Source organism: Egretta garzetta, unplaced genomic scaffold, assembly GCF_000687185.1.
Source record: "Egretta garzetta isolate BGI_Z169 unplaced genomic scaffold, ASM68718v1 scaffold143, whole genome shotgun sequence".
Lineage (NCBI taxonomy): Eukaryota > Metazoa > Chordata > Aves > Pelecaniformes > Ardeidae > Egretta > Egretta garzetta.
In genome coordinates, this window is record NW_009259310.1 from 2,840,779 (window position 1) to 2,860,929 (window position 20,151).

At 48.0% G+C, this 20,151-nt stretch overlaps 1 protein-coding gene across 1 annotated transcript in view; it reads left to right on the plus strand.

The window, feature by feature from the left end:
* Nucleotides 1–20,151, plus strand: part of CACNA1B (calcium voltage-gated channel subunit alpha1 B) — a 304,713-nt gene that overhangs the window by 251,896 nt on the left and 32,666 nt on the right. The window contains exons 36-41 of the mRNA XM_035891880.1: nucleotides 1,532–1,537; nucleotides 6,915–7,031; nucleotides 10,063–10,128; nucleotides 10,813–10,904; nucleotides 13,622–13,772; nucleotides 17,185–17,312. Coding sequence (XP_035747773.1) covers nucleotides 1,532–1,537; nucleotides 6,915–7,031; nucleotides 10,063–10,128; nucleotides 10,813–10,904; nucleotides 13,622–13,772; nucleotides 17,185–17,312 — 560 coding nt within the window. The remainder of the gene's footprint in view (nucleotides 1–1,531; nucleotides 1,538–6,914; nucleotides 7,032–10,062; nucleotides 10,129–10,812; nucleotides 10,905–13,621; nucleotides 13,773–17,184; nucleotides 17,313–20,151) is intronic.

A 20,151-nucleotide genomic window follows, 5' to 3' on the forward strand; every position in this document is an offset into this window, starting at 1 on the left:
TATATAACCTGCTATTTTGTTCAACTAGAGTTACACCTCAGTCACTTAAATGCTTCTGGAATTTAGAACCAGTTAAAAGAAAATGTAGAAAATGGCTGAAAAGCCTGATGCAGTGATAGCGAGCATGCAGTTTGCAAACAGCAGGGACCAAGGTGAGGACCAGTGGGTGCCTCAGTCGCAGAGCACAGAGCAGGTGTACGGCCTCGAATCTTTGATCCCACTGCCTCTGCCCAGCCATTTTCCATCCTTTGCTTTTCCAGGTAGGGGAGAGTAGTAGCTAAGGACTGGGATGAACGTCCATTCTGCACAAAACGCCGTAGCTAATGCTTAACCCCACTTCAGCATTATGGCTTGGTGCGTGACTGGGATACAGCAGCTCTCTGGACCATGTTACGGAGCTGGGAATAACCAAATTGGAGAGCAGGTCTTGACTCATCGCGACTCAGAGATGTGTCCCCAGGGGAGGACGCTCTTGTCTCTGTTTGCCTTCCTCAGCTCCAGGCTCTCCTCGGCTGACAGGCAGCCGTGGGATGGTTGGGGGGCAGCCCCCTTAGTCCTTCCCTGTGCATTCAGCCCTGTTGTTACCCATTCGTCAGCCTGCATCGGTCCCCATGAGAGCCACCCGAGCAGCTCTCCAGCTCCTCACAGAGAGGGGACGCTTTCAGGGTACAACTTTGAGATCAGGCTCACAGATAGTTGTGGGAGCACCGCTTTTCTCCATTACTCTGTTTTTAATCTCTAAGTGTTCTCCAAGGTAAATAAACCTGCTCACCTGGGCGGTCTCAGCTTGAGAGACTGGGCTTCCACCAGCCTTGCTGCATTGGTACTTTAACCCGCTGAAAAGTAAAGATAAAAGGAAAAGAAATGCCTTGATTAATTGCTTTATTTTAATTTTGTAGTCATGTCATATGTAATTTACTTTGTGAATGCAGTGGAGAATATATATATATTTTTTTATTTCCTTAGGCAAAAGCACATATGTCAGTTTTTTTACTCTCCCAGTCACGGAAGTAAAACTGTAAAATAGGTGGCGTTGAGGAGAAGGTGTCCTTGTGGACACAGCTGGCCTCAGGAGGCCGCATGGGTGTATGGCAAACTGACATCTATTTCTGTGCCTGGAAATATAAAAAACATCCCAAGAAGTGTTTGTGAATTGTCTCCCAATTTGCATTACAAAATGAAATGCAAATACCTACTGCACTGTCTGTGTTACCTTTAGGATCTCAGAATCTGTTTTGGTTTGAAGCATTTTTTCTTTATATAATTATCATAAAATAACACCCTCAATAGCCCAGCAGTTTTTTTCCAGTGAAATTTTCAGAGTTTCCTTTTTTGCTTGTCCTGATTACTCATTTTCTCTTTTGTTTCCTGTTTTGTTCTTTATTTTCCTTATCTACCTGCTGAATCACGCCATCCAATCAACATACAATGCGAAAACCATGTCTCCGTCTGTATGTTGTGCACCTGCTGCTCAAAAAAAAAATTTGTAAATAATCTTGCCAATATCCATCCATGAAAACATCACATATAGGACACGGTTGGTTTCATTGAATTTAAACAATTATTTAAATTCTCTGCTTTTATTTTCTCTCGTTTTTCTTTAATTTAATTTGTTTTGATGAGATTTCCGATTGCACTGGTGAAAAAGCCTCACTGCAGCGTGCCTCAAAACTGGCTTCTGTTCTGCATCTTCTTCCCCTTGGCTAATTGGTGACGTGAGGCAAATGCAGTTACCAATAGCCTGTTCTCCGCTGCTTGTTCCACCCAACAACGATAAAGGGGAGACTGACACTTGCTTTATTTCGGTGGCAAATTGGATGAGAACAGGAGGGAAGGATGCTTCTGGATGACCTGGAGCAGGGATGATTGGCTGGCTGGGATACCCTTCGTTTGGGAAGTGGTGGTACCAAATTGAATTCTCAGAGATGCGGTTTGGTTTCTTTGGCGATGAGATGTGCTGAGCTTCCTGCAAAGGGAAGCGGTACAGTTAACTGGACTGCCTTACAGGTATTTTAAGCCTGTGGTTTACACCATATCGTAACACAACAAAAATTATTGACATGATTACAGACTTGCTTTGCTCCAATCAAAAAAAGAAGTCATAGGAAAGAGGGATTTTTATTCAACTTTGAAAAGTCTTTGTGATACCAGCATGCATAGAAGCATTTTGCCACCCCAGTGGATACAGAGTCCCTCGATGCAAAAGCAAACATCTCAAGTAAAATGCATAAGCCATGTTATGAACAGGGCTGAAAAGTACTGGGAACCAGATCCCACTGGGAATTTAGTTGCCTTTGGAAATACTGGCCTCTTTGAAAATCATAAATAAAGCAATAGAGGATGAATAAAGAAAACTACAATCTAAAATATAGATATATTCTTCCATTCTTAATTATCTTGGCTATGGTTATTAGCACAAATGAGACCATAAGCTTCTCAAAAGTACTTGCTTGGCTACTCTTGGACCTGTGTTAACATCTGGACTTTCTGTTGCACAGTTGCTGTTAAGAAACAAATTAGAGTGAATCTTCACAACAGGCTTCAAATAAGCTCCATGCTTCATGGAGGGTCACAGGAAGGAACTTTCTGCTAGGAAACAGCAAAGAAGAAAATGATGATGTAGAAGTTAAAAGCTGGCGTGGTGCCATCTGAGAAGGGAACCCTCTGCGTGTGCTGCAGGCTGGAAGCATTCCAGAAGTGTGGGAGCTGTGAGGACATCTTCGGACAATTCACCTCCGTGCACTCCTGGCCCAGGCAGCAGCGATGAGTGCTCTGGCATCAGCTGTGCATGTGAAAATAGACTGGAAAAATCAGTTTATCTCCATTGGGGCAAATCTTGGCCTCGTTGCTGTCCACATTGCAGGTTAAAAATTTAAATGTTCATCCTATAGTTTGTTAGGATTGCAGTCTCCATGGTCATATGTGCAGATGCAGGCTCCTTCTATCACTCGACATCCAAGGCATCCAGGTTAGATCTTTGGAGCACCGAGTTGCCCTCTGGAGCTGCCTTCCTCCTTCCACTGCGGATGATGGGAGCCTACAGTGACTACAGCAGAAGACCCAAAGTTTAAAGGTAGTAAGGAACAAGGAGAGATCTGAGTGTCATGTGCTTATTAGATCATTTTCCAGTGTTCCTGGTTCAGGATGAAAGGCCATAGTGTGATGTGCCTGCCATGGCAGAATCCTCACGATACAGACAAGTGTGGCAAAAATGTTCAGCTTCTTAAAATCAACAAGGGTTTTCCCCAAACTTCAAAGTAAGCTGAGACCCTGTGCACGGCTCAGTAGCTCTTCTCCAGTACTGGCAACACCATGGACATCTAAATGGGAACCATTTCCTCTACAGTAGTTCCTTAGCAGAATAGGTTGATGCTAGATGAAAAGAACTGCCAAAGCTTCCTGAGGGATCCCATTCTTGGCTTGGCCAGATGCCTCTTCCCACAGCTCTTTGCAACTTTGGATGAGCCCTTCATTTTAAGGACAGAAATCTGAAGTCTGGGGGGTGGTTGTGTTCTGCAGCTGGGCTGAGGAAGAAGCAGGGATGAGCAGCCCAACTTCTGCTGAGTTTCTTGCTTTGTGGCAGCATAACGTGGCCTCCTTCATGAAATCCTGCAGAGCACGTCCAGCTGTGGCATAAAAACCTCCTATTACCATTGCAGGTTTAAAGTTCCAAACCACTAAATCTGCGGAGCCGGTGGAGCTCATTCGGCATCCTTGTGGACAGCAGGCACAGCTCTTGTGTTGGGGAGGAAACCACTCTGAAGGTGAAGCTGCTGAAGGTGCTGGAGGAACAGATCTGGGCAATGGCTCTATGCCCTATTCTTTGTGGCTTTTCTGCTTTTCACTATGGAAAACACTCTAAAAAGGGTAAAAGAGCAGGCTGCCCGTGGCAGGACAGCAATCCAGGCCAGTTCTCTATTCATGATGTCTGTTCTCCTGGTTCCCCTCCTGCTTTGCAGTTTGCTCCAGAGATGGATCGCTCAGCTGAGCTTCGGCCGTGGAGGCGATGGCTGTGCCCAGTGGTGCCCAGACCCCCCAGGGCCTGCTGGGTGCTTTCAGTACTAGAGCCCACTCTTTTAGGAAAATAGTGACTAATTTGCTAGCTCTCAGGTGGATTATAAATTCATAAAGCTATGGTGCCTCTTGTGAGCACAGGTCAGCCTTTAGCATCTGTGCAACAGAAAAGCAACCAGAACCCCAAAAAGACAGACCTCGCTAACCCAGAAGATGATTGTGTGTTACAGAGGCAGCTCAGTGGGAGGAGAATTGATGCAAAACACTGTTATACACAAGAAATATTGCAATGTGGAGTTTCCCCTTTAACTGCATGCAATTCTAATACCTGCCTGGACGGTTGGGTTGTCGAAGGATGGGTTTTCTATGCGATGTGCCGAGGGTTACACACGCGGAACCCTTCCATCCATCACGAGCGTGTGTAATTTTGCCTACCTACGAACAGTGCAGAGAACGGTCCTTTGAATGGTCTGCGAATGTTGGTGATGGTGGATTTTCCTGGGTTGCAAGTGATTCCCCGCAAAGCTGAGGCTTTCATTGTGCTTTAGGAAATGGCAGTGCCTGAGTCAAACAGGGAGGGGTTGGGGCTGGGGGAAAAAAAAAAGGTTATGGACTGTTTGTCCCTCCAAATCCCAGGGATTGAGGGATTTTAGATGTAACTGCCCGGTTTTGAGCCCCCTGTTTCATATTGCATGTGTACAGGCTTGTATAAAGCCTCACGTAGTATGGGGATAGCCTGCGCTAAGCGTGACCTTGCAGCCAGCCTAGACTGAAGCAGACATTAAGCATCGTGTCAGCTGTGGTTATGAGATTACAGCAAAGTCCGAGCACAACGATATTCTTGCTGCTAAGCTGCAGTATGGTGGGAAGAGGGAGGTAAGGCAGGTGGTGGGTGCAGTATGGTGGGAAGAGGGAGGTAAGGCAGGTTCATATGCAGAGGGGTGGATCCTGCAGACGCGGCCCTTGCACGTGCTCCTTAGAGGAGCGTGAGGCTTGCACACAGGAAAGATCTGGCTCGAGCGTTGCTCTGAAGGTAACGATTTGTCAGGCTTGCAGGCCTGACGCCCGAGTGCCCTGAACATTTAAACATAAGGTCTGAACCAGTTCTGACTGGCGGGGAAACTTTCCGTGATTAAAACAGACTCTGGGTTAAATCCTTGCCCTGCGCTCAGCCCCCCTGCAGCCGCTCGGTGGGGGTGTTTCAGCCTGCACGGGGGGAGCAGGTTACCCACAACCAGATTGCTGACGGCCCCCAGTTATCCAGCCGCGGTCCGGCTCGGGCCCTGGGTCCTACACAGCCCCTACCTGCTAAGATGAGTTCAGCCGGTATTCTGTGAAGGGAACAAAACTGATGTGAAAAATAAACCAGAAGCTGATGCTAAGAGACAAGCATTGAGTTTTTAGTGCTTGATTTACTGCCCTTGAGCAACCCAGGGGAATCCGTGCTTGTGTTTTGCCTGCCAGAGCTGCTTTCTGTTGCTGATTGGAATGAGCTCAGTGTTGTCTGCTCTTTCATTGAACATACCTGTGCTTTTCTCTTTTCTCTTTATTTGAGGATTGAGTCTGATATACAGTCTGTGCCTAACTCTGAGCTGCTTGCGTTTTTAACATGAGAGAAACCGAGTGCATGCCTGAGACTGATTTCTTGAACTCTTTGATGGGATTGATGGAATGCGATGCTGATGGCCCCAAAATCGAGCTGGCATTTAAATGAATGAATAGATCCAACAAGCCCCTCAAATTCAGCATGAGCTCTGTAGCCAAATGAGCAAGAAACATGGGTCAGTTCAATATGACTGGGTGCCTTCTGGTAAAACAGTAATACAAGGGAAAGACTATTTTTGCTCATCTTTACCAACAAGAGCTCCTTACGATTACATTTTCTACTCCACTGCTTGACAGTTTAAAGTGGGATGCTTTCTCTCCTTAGCTAACTCAGTCAAATAAGTGGCTGTGAACAGAGATTCACAAAGTGAATTGGAATCAGTACGGAAAGGGGGGATATTTATCATCTCCTTAAAGTAGGAGGGCAAGAGGGATCTGGCTTTTGCATGTTTTGTTTTGGAAAGAACCCTCTCTAGATTAGCTCATTGGGGCAAGAAACCTCTTCTCCCTGAAGGAAAGAAAAAAATGGGGTGCAGGGTGGGGAGAATCATGCAAAACAAATGGAAATCAGAACCTGTCTCCGGCAGTTCTTTGATCCACCTGCGAAGGCACGTTTAATAACAATTGAAAAAATCAGCAGGTTTCTAAGGTGCCCTCCTGCTGTTGAACGCTCAACCTCCCCAATTGATTTGCTGCCATTGATCCATCTTCCAAACAGTCTTGCTGGTGCCATTTCTCCTTGATGAGCCTGTCCAGTCACGTGTTGAGTAAACATTTAAAACCTCCAGGTTAGAAAACATCCTCATTCTTTCAAGGATGTTTTAATCTTCACTGGACAATGCCTTTCTTTGTTATGGTAGAGGCTACAGACGTAGTCCCTTGCAACTGTCTTGGCTTAAGTTCAATTCCTTGCAGAAAGCGAGCTGACCAAGACTTCAAAACAACATCTTTCTTTACAAAAATAATAATATGGCACCGTTACCTCCCCCGAGTCTTTAGGGGGAGAAAAATCTGCCTCACACAAAGAAAACAAGACCTCCATGGACAGTGTGAAAGGGCCTTTTCCTTTTCTACCATTGACCCAGTAGCAGAGGGGAGGGCTCTTGTGGAGAGGGATTTTCTCATACTTGCTGCATGTGGAGTGATCTGCACTGACGAATGTTTCTTTTGGAAGGTTTTCTGGTGGCCGATTTGCTGCTTAGATCGTGAAGCTGGTAATTTTAATTTCTTTTTTGCGGGCTGTGGTTTCTAAGCGTGTTAATTTCTGAAGGACACAAAACCTTTACTTTCCGCAGGACAACTTCATCAACCTCAGCTTCCTGCGGCTCTTCAGGGCAGCGAGACTTATCAAGCTCCTTCGCCAGGGTTACACTATCCGCATCTTGCTCTGGACGTTTGTGCAGTCTTTTAAGGTGAGTGTTAGGCAGGGTGGGAGGCAGGGAAGAGACATGGGGAGGTGATAATGTTTGGCACATCTGTAGCATCGTCCATTGAGTACCAAAGAACTTCCTCTTGCCAAGGGAACAGCCTCTCTGCACCTCTGCAAAGCAATTACAGGAATATTAATTCTGCAGAAATGCTATCTGATTTGCACTGAGCATCCCCGGAACGCTGCAGGTGCTGAGCGTTTTTGGAGGATGAGTCGGAAAGCCGGATGGGTACTGATGCAGACTCGCTGCAGGTGCGCAAAGCTCAAGTTGCCCTTGAAAACCACCCCAAATTCCCTATGGCAGAATCTTGAGACTTGGAAATTAACATAAGGAGGTGGTGGTCTGACTAATTAGCGCCTTAATGCCTGCTCTTTGCCTGCAGCGAGTGCAAGGTTAAATTGCTTTCACCAGGTTTCAGTCTTGGTAGAATTTGATAGAAGCGAGACCCAAAGCATTGCATTTTTGGTAATATAAACGGCGAAGCTGTACAACATGGGGCTGTGTTTATGTGATGTGGAGGATTACAGAAATTACTTTTTGTCCTGAAGTTGAAACAGTTGCCTTCCCTGGTGCCCTTCTCCCCTCCCTTCCCTCCCGGCCAGCCTCAGCACATGGTGGCAGCTGGCACATTGTGGCGCAGGGACAGCCGGCTATGGCAGCTGGATTTGGCATTTCTGAGCCAAGCGACCCCCAAAACGGCTGCCTTACAGCAGCATAGTTCTCAACCTGTGCTTACCTTCAAGATAGCTATTTTCCAGATCTAAAGAAAAGCCCACATGCCCCAAAGCTGGTTATTTTTAACATCTCTTTGCTGGTTTGCAGCGCATTTCCACAGCTTGGTCTGTTTTAATTCCGGTTATGGGGCGCACTCGTGTTCTGCAGTTCAGCGAGGAGATCATTTAATCTGAAATCAGGCTTTTGTAGCAGTGTTACTGAGCTCTAGCACGCTCATATTTATTGACTGTGCAGCTGCAGGGTGCAGACCCCAGTCCCATCACACGTGGACCCTCTACCCAGAAAGCACTTGACCTCCCTGGCTCCGGGGATCCTGCAGGACTTTCAGAGAAATAGAATTAAGGGAAGTGATCTGGGGAAGCAAAGCACAAGGAGGTCAGGGAGTGGCTGAAGATGGATCGGCAAACTTCACCCCCCGCTGGCTGGTGTTGTGCCACACTCCCAAGCACGACCTGGCGAGCCTGGGGACCATGCCTGAGCCGTTGCACAGGGTCTCAGCCTCTTCTGGGCTGAGCACCGTGGTCTGTGGGTGATAGCTGATGTCCTGGGTGCTGTGGGAAGCTCAGGGAAGCTTGTCTGCAGGTCAGTGCAACACCAAGGTGCTTTCTGGAAGGTGTGATGGTGGCAAGCGGTGTTTAATGACACAGAGCGCAGTGGGATGCAGGGCAACCGGTTTCTTTTGCTTTAGCTGCGCTTTTGAATACATCATGGTGTCTGAGTCAAAACAATGCAGAGAGGTTATTTTAGGTGATAAAACTGTGGGGAGGAGCATTCTCTCTTCAGAAACGGAGAGGACTTTTTCAGAGGAGGCAGCATTTCTCTCCTGCGGCTGGAGGGGGGTGCCGGGTGGCTCTGCCCACACCAGGCTGGGAGCACTGGCCAGCCCCGTGACAGCAGCGAGAGAATTGGGATGGAGAACTGGTTTCAGCAGAGTGTGAACATGGCTATTGCCCTGCACCAGAGCTGGTGGAGAGGGAATTTTCTATTAGATCTTTTAGACTAAGGAGGGAAAACCTTTTTGGAGGGTGGAGATGGGAACATCACGATTGTTTCTTTCTATGAGCAACCTGGAGAAGAGCTGCAGGCATCCGTGCTGTTATCCGTGCTGGGGTGGGAGCGAGTGCTGTATTCTGCTGTACTTTGGGAGACACCAGACAGGTGGCTGGTGCTCTTGCATTCAACTTCTGAGTTCTGCTTTCATCCAGCTATTGAACAGCTAATGGAAAGGGACTGCGGGCTGGGGGGCCGTGTTTTCCTTGAGGGCAGATGGAGGCGTTGCTGCTTCTGGTCTCACCTTGTAATTGATGAGGAATCCTGCAGCCAGCAGAGGCTCCACCAGAGGCTGAGACGTGGGGTCTGCAGGTGTCAGATGAGTGTCCTTAGACTGTGTAGTCTTGGCTGGGTCTTGGGAGAGGGGCTCAGCCAAGGCCCTTTTCAGCATAAACCCGACCCTTTCCAAAGTGTGTGTGCAGAGTGCTGTGCCCGAAGCAGAGCTGGGATGGTTCCAGGGCTGCATGGGGAGCTGCTTGGCCACCTTCTCCTGTCCCCGAGCTCTTGGTCCTTGTCCCTTGTGGAAAGCTGTCCAGCAGAAGCCACATCAGCCCTTTGCTCCATGTTTCCTACTGGGGTCCCTGCAGGATGCATAACCCCTATCCTGCCCTGAGCATCACACAGTCTAGCCCTAGGGCAAGGCTTCTCCTTTTTTTCAGCTATTGTCAATTAATAGACATTAATTACCTATTCATTTTGCCTTAGTGGAAGGTAGCTATTACTCTCAGCTTGGGTGACATAATTACATCATAGCCTTCACTGATTTCTTGCTAAAACTCAGAATCTTTTTATCCTCCTGGGATTGCAATCTGGGCCTGTTTCAGTGTAGGAATGTGTTTCTTGGATGTATATTTTTTTTTTCTCGTACTAAATTTACAGCAAGGTCATTAAAAATTAATGTTTTTACAATTATGCATAGAAAGTACCAGTGCCTGCTGGCAGCTCCAGCGCTTGCTGCGGAGCTGCTTCTTGTGTTGTCCCTGCTTACTGCTTATTTGCTTGCAAGGACGTACAGGGAGCCCTTGGAAAGCCCAGACTGTTTTGTGATCAATGAATTCCTGGCTCCAGGCGTTTGTCTTCTGAAGGCTGCCAGAATTGTTCATCTTCTCTTCCCACTCCCTTCAGCTGAAGGACAAAGGCTGCAAAACATGGTGCTGCCCAGGAATTAAATGCTACCAGCTGATGTATGCGTTTGCTGTAATTAATAGCACCTTCTCCTCTTCCACAGGCCTTGCCTTATGTCTGTCTCCTCATTGCAATGCTCTTCTTCATCTATGCCATTATTGGCATGCAGGTAAAATTTTAGCTTGAATACTGACCGTAAGTAGCCTGGGTTTGTCCCACTGGTTCAGGGTGCAAATGGGTTATTGCCTGCGCAGCAGGATCAACGCCTGACTTGGGATGAAGAGAAAGCGTCAGGCAAATTAGAAGTGCAAAAAGGCCACTTTTTCTACCCTTATTCTACCTGATTTTTTTACCTTATTGCCAGGTCTTGCATTGAACATGGCCCTGGGAGTACAGATGTTGCTGGGGGTACAAACTGGCCGCGGGCGACAAACCTGCAGCAGAGCATCCTTGGCGGCAGTGGTGGGCAGCCGTGGCCCTGCGGGCAGGACATGTTCCTTCCCCAGGGTACAGGCAGGCCAAGAGCTGAGAGCAGGGAGCAGCTTAGGCACTGCACTTTTTCAAAAAAAATGAGACAGTTTTCTTGGCTGGGGATGGAGCTGAACGGTGGTGTTGGAAAGGGTCTGCGTGAAGACAAAGTGCATTAAACTGATTTTTTTTTTTCCCTTATTTGATCTCCAGAACACATTTTTATCTCCCTCCTCAGCACAGAAACTATTCTAGCTTTTGAAAACCCTTGAACCAGCACAAATTCTTCTCCTGACTTTTCTCGCAACCCTACTTGATCTGCCTTTATTGACAACATCCACATGAGGATACGTTTGGCCTGAATTGCTTCTGTTTTCCATGGCAGGTATTTGGAAACATTGCGCTAGATGATGAAACCTCCATTAATCGGCACAATAACTTCCGTACCTTCCTCCAAGCCCTGATGCTTCTGTTCAGGTAAGTAGAGTATAAAACACCATCAGACCAGTGTGCGAGTCCTTGTTTTTCCCCATGCCAGTTTAGCTGCTGAGACTTGGGCATCTTCTAAGGAAGGTATTGGGAGTAAAACGTCAGTTCCTGCGTCTTCCTCCTTGGCGTTAAGGCTTGGCCTGGCACATCTGGTTGACAGGTGGCTGAATATGAGCCAGCAGTGTGCCCAGGTGGCCAATAGGGCCAACAGCATGCTGGCTTGTATCAGGACTGGTGTGGCCAGCAGGAGCATGCCCCTGTCCTGGGCACTGGTGAGGCCGCCCCTCAAATGCTGGGTTCAGGGTTGGGCCTCTCACTACAAGAAAGATGTTGCATTGCTGGAGCATGCCCAGAACAGAGCCACAAAGCTGGGGAGGGGTCTGGAGCACATCTTACGAGGAGCGGCTGGGGGAGCTGGGGGTGTTCATCCTGGAGCAGAGGAGGCTGAGGGGAGCCCTTATCGCTCCCTACAACTGCCTGACAGGAGGGGGGAACTGGAGGGGGCGGGCTCTGCTCCCAGGGAACGGGCAATGGGACAAGGGGAAATGGCCTCAAGTTGTGCCAGGGGAGGTTGCGGTTGGACATTGGGAAAAATTCTTTCCCCGAAAGGGCTGTCAGGCACTGGAAGGGGCTGCCCAGGGAAGGGGTCGAGTCCCCATCCCTGGGGGTATTTAAAAGCCGGGCAGAGGAGGTGCTTAGGGTCAGGGTTTAGTGGTGGGATGGCAGGGTTAGGGGAATGGTTGGAATTGATGATCTTAAAGGTCTTTTCCAACCTAAACGATTCTGTGATTCTGTGATATCCGAATAGGGCTGTCAGGCGCTGGAAGGGGCTGCCCAGGGAAGGGGTCGAGTCCCCATCCCTGGGGGTATTTAAAAGCCGGGCAGAGGAGGTGCTTAGGGTCAGGGTTTAGTGGTGGGATGGCAGGGTTAGGGGAATGGTTGGAATTGATGATCTTAAAGGTCTTTTCCAACCTAAACGATTCTGTGATTCTGTGATATCCGAATCTGATAGATCTGATTCAATACAGCAGCATCTCCACAAAGCGACACCCAGCGCTGTGACAGCCCCTGTTGACTCAGGTGCTTAATGTAAGACAGAAACCTCCTGGTTTAACTGATCGATATGGTTGCTGTCACGAAGTTTACTTTTGGGGTTTTTTTTAAAGTGAGAATTCCTTTAACTGGTCATTTTTGCCTTACCAACAAGTTAACACTTCGTACATCTATCTCACCTCTGCTTCAGAGTGGAAGTGTTTCCACCTGGGTTCATTCTGCCTGGAAATGAAGCATTTTCAAATGGAAAAAAAAAAAACCAAACCCCCCAAACCAATGAAATGACAGATTTTCATTTTCAGATCTGGCAAAAATGAAGTGCAGGCTCTGCTCAGAATTGGGGCAGCCTGGGGAGGATTTCACTGGTCTGGATGTGCGTGGTGTGGTGTGGTGTGGTGACACCGTGGTTAATAACCACCCTGGCCCCGCGACCACTGCCAGCCGCGCCGGGGCTAGGCTCGGCTCTGGTATTATGCAGCACTTGTAACTGGATGGCTGCCTGGGATTTGGTTTGCATAGTTCCTGTGAAGCCAGAGGGAAATGCAATTAGCCCTCTCTAGCCCAGAATAATCACTCAACTCAAAACTCTGAATTTTAATAAAACCAGATACTTATCCGGTCTCTTGCCCAAAACTCTTGGTCCCTCTCCAGACCCACGAGAGAGCCGCGGTGGGACAGAGGGGGCAGAGGCAGCAGGACTGGGATGGGCGAGCAGGGCTCTGCGCAGGGCAACGGGGCTTCAGGACTCAATGCCACCACTGGGGGAAGCTGCTGTGTAATTAGGAGTAGCCTGGAAGTTATTTCGGTTTACACTGAGTATCAAGCTTTCTCAAAGACCAGGAGGAAGGCTTGTGAGCTGGCTCTGCATCCAGATTATCACGGCTGTGATCAGCATGGGCTGTGGAGGGCTGCCCCTAAAGGCTTTCTGAGAGGGTGCAGAAATCACAGAGGGGAAATCTGAGATTATGTAGGAGATCAGGGTAAGCAAACAGGGGATCCCCTGGCTTCCAATTCATGCGTGCACGTTGCAGGGGGTGCTTTATTTTGAGGACAGACCCTCTGGGACCCCAAAGTTTTTCCATTGGGCTATTTTTCTCCCTATAGTAGAAGTTGGAGGGGGAGGACGGAGATGATGAAGAAAACCCAGGAGACTGTCATGAAAAAGGGATCCGAGTCTCTCTGACCAACCAGCCCGTCCTGCTCTTTCTGGATATGCCTGATAAGGGAAATAAGAGGTTCGAGTGGAGAAGCCTGGTTTCATTTCCCATCCCCTCCACTAGGGTTTGCAGCCAGCACTAGGACAGAAACGTTAGCTGCTTTGAGAGGAGAAAGTCTCAGCTCTGTTTGCTTATATTTGCATATTTTAATCAATCTGGTTTTATTCTCCGTAAAACCAATAAAGCTTAGCCTACCTGACCCTGTTCGGTTTCTTTTACCCCCCTGTAACAGAGGGAAATGTTCTTTCTCCTTTCTTTTTCATGCCAGCAGGCTGGTAGTTCAAATTCCTAATGTAAATGAAGTCTCTCCACTTGGATGCAGCCTTCCACCTAGTTAATTTAGTTAATTGGGTGCAGTAATACAGCATGGTGGATGCCTGCCAGGGTCTGCAGCGGGGATGGGGATAAGCTCAGCCTCTGCCTCCCCGTCCGCAGGAGTGCCACGGGGGAAGCCTGGCACGAGATCATGCTGTCGTGCCTGAGCAACAGAGTCTGCGACCCGCTCTCCGGACTCACCAAAAACGAATGTGGCAGCGATTTTGCCTATTTCTACTTTGTGTCATTCATCTTCCTGTGCTCCTTCCTGGTAAGTCAGTCCCCATCTCTCCCAACGGGGAGGTGCCGGTGTGGTTCCTCCCCCCCAGCCCTTCCCTCCCCACCCCCTTGCTTCCTCCTTCTCCCTAATTATGATTTATACAACATTACAAGAGAGCTTCGCTAAAAACCATTTATCATCCTGGTGATAAAAATCCCTTTAATCCCCAAAGAGATCTTTTAGTCATTTAGTTTAAAGGGAAGGGTTTTATCTTCCCACACCGGGGTCTAATATTTGGAATTAAGCATTAATCTGTTTTGTCTTGATTTGTAACATGGTCCTTTGAAGAAGGGGATTGGGGAGGGCAGGGTGAGAATGGCCAAGATAACACCATCGGTTCAGAAGCGCTTGCGGTAGGCGGCTGGGAGCATCACACTTAGTTGATGCCTTGTGTTTTGTTTTGTTTGTCAAATAAATTGCAATGATAATTTTCTTTTGCAATGGTGCCAGGAAAGCTTTAGACCTGAAAGGACACAGGACAGTTGTACTTGATTGGCGCCCATGGCCATCACATGGGGCTGGGTCTAAGCTTTAATAGGTGCCTGTGTCTTGCCCATCACTCGTGTGCATAAAGAGCTCCCTGCTGTTGGGGCTTGGCTCACTTTCCTGTACCACTGGGACAGAGGAATGAAAAACCAGGGACAGGGACCCAATTAAACTTCAAGCAGGAGGAGATGAAAGTCACAGCTCTGACATGTACCAAAAAGCAAGGTACAGAGCCTACGTTCAGTTCCATGGCTTTGCTTTCAAATACAAGATTTGACACTTTGTGCAGCTAATCCCTGCTACCATCAGAGGCCTTTCACCAGGAAAAAGAGGTACACGTGGCAGTTTGATGCTGGGTACAGACAGACCAGCTTCAATGGCCTCTGCTGAGATCCTTTGTCCGACCGCTGTTGCCCCTTTGACATCCTGTGGTTTACTTCTTCTGCATATATTAAAAAACTTGGAGCCCTGAAAGCTTATACAAAGTTAATGCTCCATTTACTGATTCCTTCAGCACTTTGTGTTTTAAAGCCCAATTTTTTCCTTGTACAAATCCCTAACCCAACACCAGACATTCTCATTGCTATTTGCAAGTGCGTTATCATTCCTAAAGCATTTTCTTTAAAGAAAACTCAACAACACACACACACACACACCCTGCCCATCACCGACTCGCTCTCCCTGGCCCCTCTCAGCCGTCCCACTCAAAATGTAGTAGCAGAATTGGAGGCTGGAGCAGATCTGTGCAAAATACAGCTTTGCCTGAGCTTTGTCCCTGAGTCAGCGCTCCCGGAAAAACCTGGTGAAACCACAGCCTGGGCTTGCTGGCAAAGAGCGGGGAGAGCCCTCGTGAAGAGCACAGGGCAGGCTCCCAAAATAGTCAGGGGAAAGCCAAGGAGCTGGAACGCAACGGGACAGGGCTGCAACTCATTTCTTAAAATGCATTCAGCACTTCATTGCAACGAAACCTGCGGTTCCCCACAAGTGATTAAAGCATTACAGAGCCACTGCCTTGCCAGGAGGGCATGGCTTTATGGTTTGTTCCATGGTTTTTATGCCATAGACTGGGGGGAGTTGGAGAAAACGTATTTGTTTTTAAGTGTTGTTTCTGGCTCTTTGTGGATGTCTGGCTTGACATTAATTTTCCTCTTCTAATTTGTGCTGTTGAAAAATTTAAAAACTTACAGGAACTTTAGAAACAGTTGTACACAAGCAAGGGAAAACTTTACTGAGCCCTGAATGGAGCTGGGATTAATGGAAAGGGGCTTGGGATCGAGGGGCAAGCTCTCAAAAGTTTTGCTGTCTCCTGATGCTCTGGGGGTACTGTGTTACATGTGGCATACCTGCAGCACACGGGTGAGCCCTGCTGATGTGGTTATAGCACTTCCAGCCTTTGAGTAGCTTATTGAGGGCGGGGTTGGACATCCCTGCCCAGTACCGCATGGTGCACTGCACCGCGATCCCAGGGATGTGTTGCACACAGAGCCTGTGAGCATCCAGGAACCGGGGTGGCACGAACCGCTGGCTTGGGTCCCCAAATCCAGCAGAGCTGTTCGGCGTGGTGCCACGTTCGAGCTGACGAGCCTTAGCTAAGATCAGCCACAGGCGGGAATTCAAGCCTTGCTTGCAGCCAGCACCCAGCCATGTGCTGTACAGCTTGGCCTGGAGAAGACCCTTGGGCAGTGTAAGAAACCCCCAGTGTAGGACATTGATATGTTGGGGATTGGGTTCTGCCCCCTGCTTTCTGTTCGGGTGAGTTCAAAAAAACAGCTGGACTACAGGTCTGGGAAGTTTCTGATTAGCATTTGGTGGTGACATGGTGATTTGTCATGGACTCTGCTTGTCTGGACTGGTGGGTCGTGTGTCCCCACAAGAGCCACGGCTCCTTCCTCTCTCCACATCACACATGAATGTGAATTCTTTAAAACTACACGACCCCCGAACTCCACTGCCTGGTTTTCTTATAAAGGCCAGCAGACCACCCAGGCATCCGTATTCAGTTTAATTCTTCTCATCCCTGCTCGCAGGCTGCTTCAGCGCAGCCCTCCTGGCTCAGTGCGGTGCAGAGGAGCTGCCCTCACGACAGCGGCTCAGCCCCCCTGCAAAAGGCACAAGGAAGGTAGAAAGGGGCCTCAGGCCAGCCAGGTCCTTATCCCGCCCAGGAGCACCCATTCCCGCCTGCCCTCCTGCTCTTCCACTCTGCTGGCTGCAGCTTGATCTTTTCCCGTTGAAATCCTCTTCCGTTGGCTTTAATGAGAGGAGAATCTTTATATGCCAGAAGCCTTTGCCAGGCTCTGTTAGGCATTGGCCATTAGGGACAAGAGCCTTTTGCATGTCCTACCCCTTGTCTTTCTGGGGATCTTTGAGGGTTTGAATGGTTATGAGTCTAAAATAGGATGTTCAGGCTGAAGAATGTTTTTCTTCTAGCTCTTCTTGTCTTGATGAGCCTTGATATGAAAGTGCTGGAAGAGTTCACATGACCCAGCTGGTGGAGCAGCTGCTGCAGTCCCTGGGCTGGTCTGGCCTGGTGTAGGGTGAAGAAGGGGCAAGGGAGAGGTGCTGAGCCCATCAGGCTCTGGTATGGGGGGTGCTGTAGGGCACGGCCAGTGATGGGGACATGGCCAAACTGCCCACGCTCCCAAGCCATGGCAAACCCAATGCATACTGTGGAGCTGGAAGGGGCTTGCTACACGCAGGGGCGGAGGAGGTGGCAGCAGGGTCCCCAGGGCCCAAGGGCTAGATTTGCAGAGTTGATTCTTGTAGAAACCACACACCCTGCTAAGAGAATTGTACCTTCCAGCTTGTTTTTTTTTCTTGCCTTTTGCCTCTCGCCTCTCACCTCTCGCCTCTCTCCTCTCTCCTCTTCTTTCTCTTCTTTCTCTTCTCTTCTAACTACATTATTGCTCCCTCTCTGCAGATGCTAAACCTGTTTGTGGCTGTGATTATGGACAATTTTGAATACCTGACAAGAGACTCCTCCATCCTGGGGCCCCATCACTTGGATGAGTTTGTTCGTGTCTGGGCTGAATATGATCCAGCTGCCTGGTATGTACGCTGTCACACCTATATGTGAAGAAAAAAGGCTCTGCATTGTGTATAAATACAAACAGGCAAACAGCCTGGTTTAGTGTGAGCGCAGCTCCAGACAGAAGGCGACTCCAAAGCTTGAGGTAACATCGGTAGTAAATGCTCCAACTGCAATTCACTGTGTGCTGGAGATGAACAAACCTGATGGCATTACAAGGGCATTTCCTTCAGACAGACATGAAAGAGATGTAAACCAACAAAGCAAGAAAGCAAAACACATCCTCCCTCTCACCACGGGAGGGCCAAACAGCCAAAAATTAATAGGGTAAATTCAAATGATCTTGGCGAAATGGCCAAGAATAAAAGTTGTTTGGCATTTCCAAAAGGGGCTGTGATTGCCTTTGGTTTCTGCATCCCAGTTTGGAGATAAAAATATGCTGAATCTCTTGCCATTGGCAGCACTTCAGGTAGCTGGTGAGAGGCAAGGCCTTGTTATACCTCGTTTGTGCAGCGTTTCCCTCCTGGTTGCGAACTACCTTAATGGTTTCACAAATCCTTTGCAGAGATCTAAGGGCACACAAAAAAAAAATACAGCCCCAAGTTTCCAAGGTGCTGTCCCTCCCTCCCTGCGAAGGAGCTGGTGCACCCCACTGCTTCGCATCTGATGCAAGCGCCGCAGGCTCAGACTCCATCGTTTGCTTCCAGCCGCCCGTGAGGCAGCGGGCGGTGATGTGATGTTTCTCAGTGTCAGGGTGGTTTGCTGAAAAATCATGATTTTTAAACAGACATTTCTCACAGAACCCGGTATTTCCATCTCGGAAGCCTCCTTCTAATGACATCAAATTGTAGAAGGGGATTTTGTGCTTCTAAATGCTATTTTAGCTTTTGGACTTGCAGCTGACACATAAGATACATGAAATAATAATAAGAAAAATGCAATAAGCCTAATTTTGGAAGCACTTCAGTTCTCAGCGAGCCTCTGACAAAACATTCCTGATCTAGGAGCGTGTTAAAGGAGGAAATGGTTTTCTCCCAGCCAGGTGGTGAGGTGTTTGGGTTTATGGTTTTATCTCTCTGTTTTTCTTATTCAAAGACACTCACAGGGGAAGCTGCGCACCTGGGCTTGAGTAGGATGGCGCTGGGCTGTGGCCAACCCATGAGCCACTGCCGAAGCATTTTAAGGGATTTTTTTAAAAATGAGGGAACGGCGCTGACCAGTGATCACTTACAGAGCAAGGCTGACTTTAATGTATTGCTTTTCTCCATTGCCCAGAGAAATCTACTGCACCGCAGCCCTGGTGCCTGCGGTATTTTCATTTCTCGATGCTCTGAGATACAGGTCACAGCAATTTCCTCGATGTTCTGCAGCTTGAGAATTTGCCTGTTGGGAGACTTTTTTTTTTTAATTTAAAGGCCTACTAATTTTGTATCCATTTTCCACCCCACGAGTTACTCTGCAATGCATCTCCTCTGTATTTGTACCAAAGCTGCCTCCAGCTCCTCCGATCTTTCCACTCTTTTCCATTTCCCTTCAGCAGAGGCAGATGCAGAAACTGTTCCTATAATCAGCATCTCAAGCTCCCTGCTAGGATGCAATAAAACTGCTTTAAAAATCTCACTGAAATGGATTTAGGCAAACTTTAAACGTAAACCTATTCCAAAATGACTGCGTTTCTCTGAACTGTGTGCGATTTTAACTAGCTCAAAGCTATCCGTACTGCGGGCCTGCAGACACACTGCACACATACGAGCAGCTTGTAATCTCCATGCAGACTTTCATTACCACGTGCTCTGTAAGACAGACAAGCCCTTTGTGGGTATTTGGCAGGCAGGCAATAGCTTTTTTTTCCTTTTTCAAATCCAGTCCTCTCTCTTCCCATTAGAAAATCTCAATGAGACCGAAAACTCGGGAGTGCCCACTCTCTCATTGTAAAAAATGGTCTTGGCTCTAATTAACATCCGTGGGAGGAGTAACACACCTGCAAGGGAAAAAATTAGTATCAATGTGCCTTTTTTAATGTTTATGTGTTCAGGAACTTTCCACCCATCAGAGGCACAAGCATTAAGTTTACAGAAAGATTTGCTCGCTCCGTTAACTCCGAGCGCATAGGCTGCATTTTGTGAGACACGCAGGGGCCGAGCCTTTTCACTTCCAGAGCTGTTAATGCAGAAGATGTCACATATTAAGATCCCAATTCTGGTTTTCTCTAACCTTGTTCCCGTTTTGCTCTGGCATGGAGCCATTGATGTTGGCAGGGCGACCAGGGGGGCAGAAGCGCTAATCAAAGGACAGCCGGGACATGACGCTTGAAGCTTGATCCTAAAACATGTGCATGTTCTGGATTTTCCGTGTGTGAATCGTTCCACTGAAATCCCTTACGTTTTCATAAGCAGGACTAACATTTCTGCTATTTAAAAGTAATCGGAAATCCATTCGCAGTTTAAGACAAGAACAGATCTTTTAATCTTCTGTGAAGCTGAACTTGTGGAAAGCTCTGGCCGTGGCATTTCACAACAGCTACCCATGGGCTGAGCTTAATAACTTATTTAAGGTACAGCTGCCAACAGCACACCCCGTTTGGAACTGAAGACATAGGGCCATAGAGCACCCATTTTTTACTCAGCTGTTTGTTCCACTAGTTGGTCAAACTCATTGAAAGAAAGTGTTGATCCAATTTTTGTTTCCCACATCAGCCATCTCCTTCAGCATTTCAGCTCCCAGTACAGACGCATGTAGGGGAATGGTAAATAATCACCATAGCATAATCTGCAAGCAAGGAGACTCCCAGGCAGTGTTATTTTACGCTTCAATGCAGGTGAGCTGGGTCCTGCTTCCATCTGTCACTCACTGGTCGCC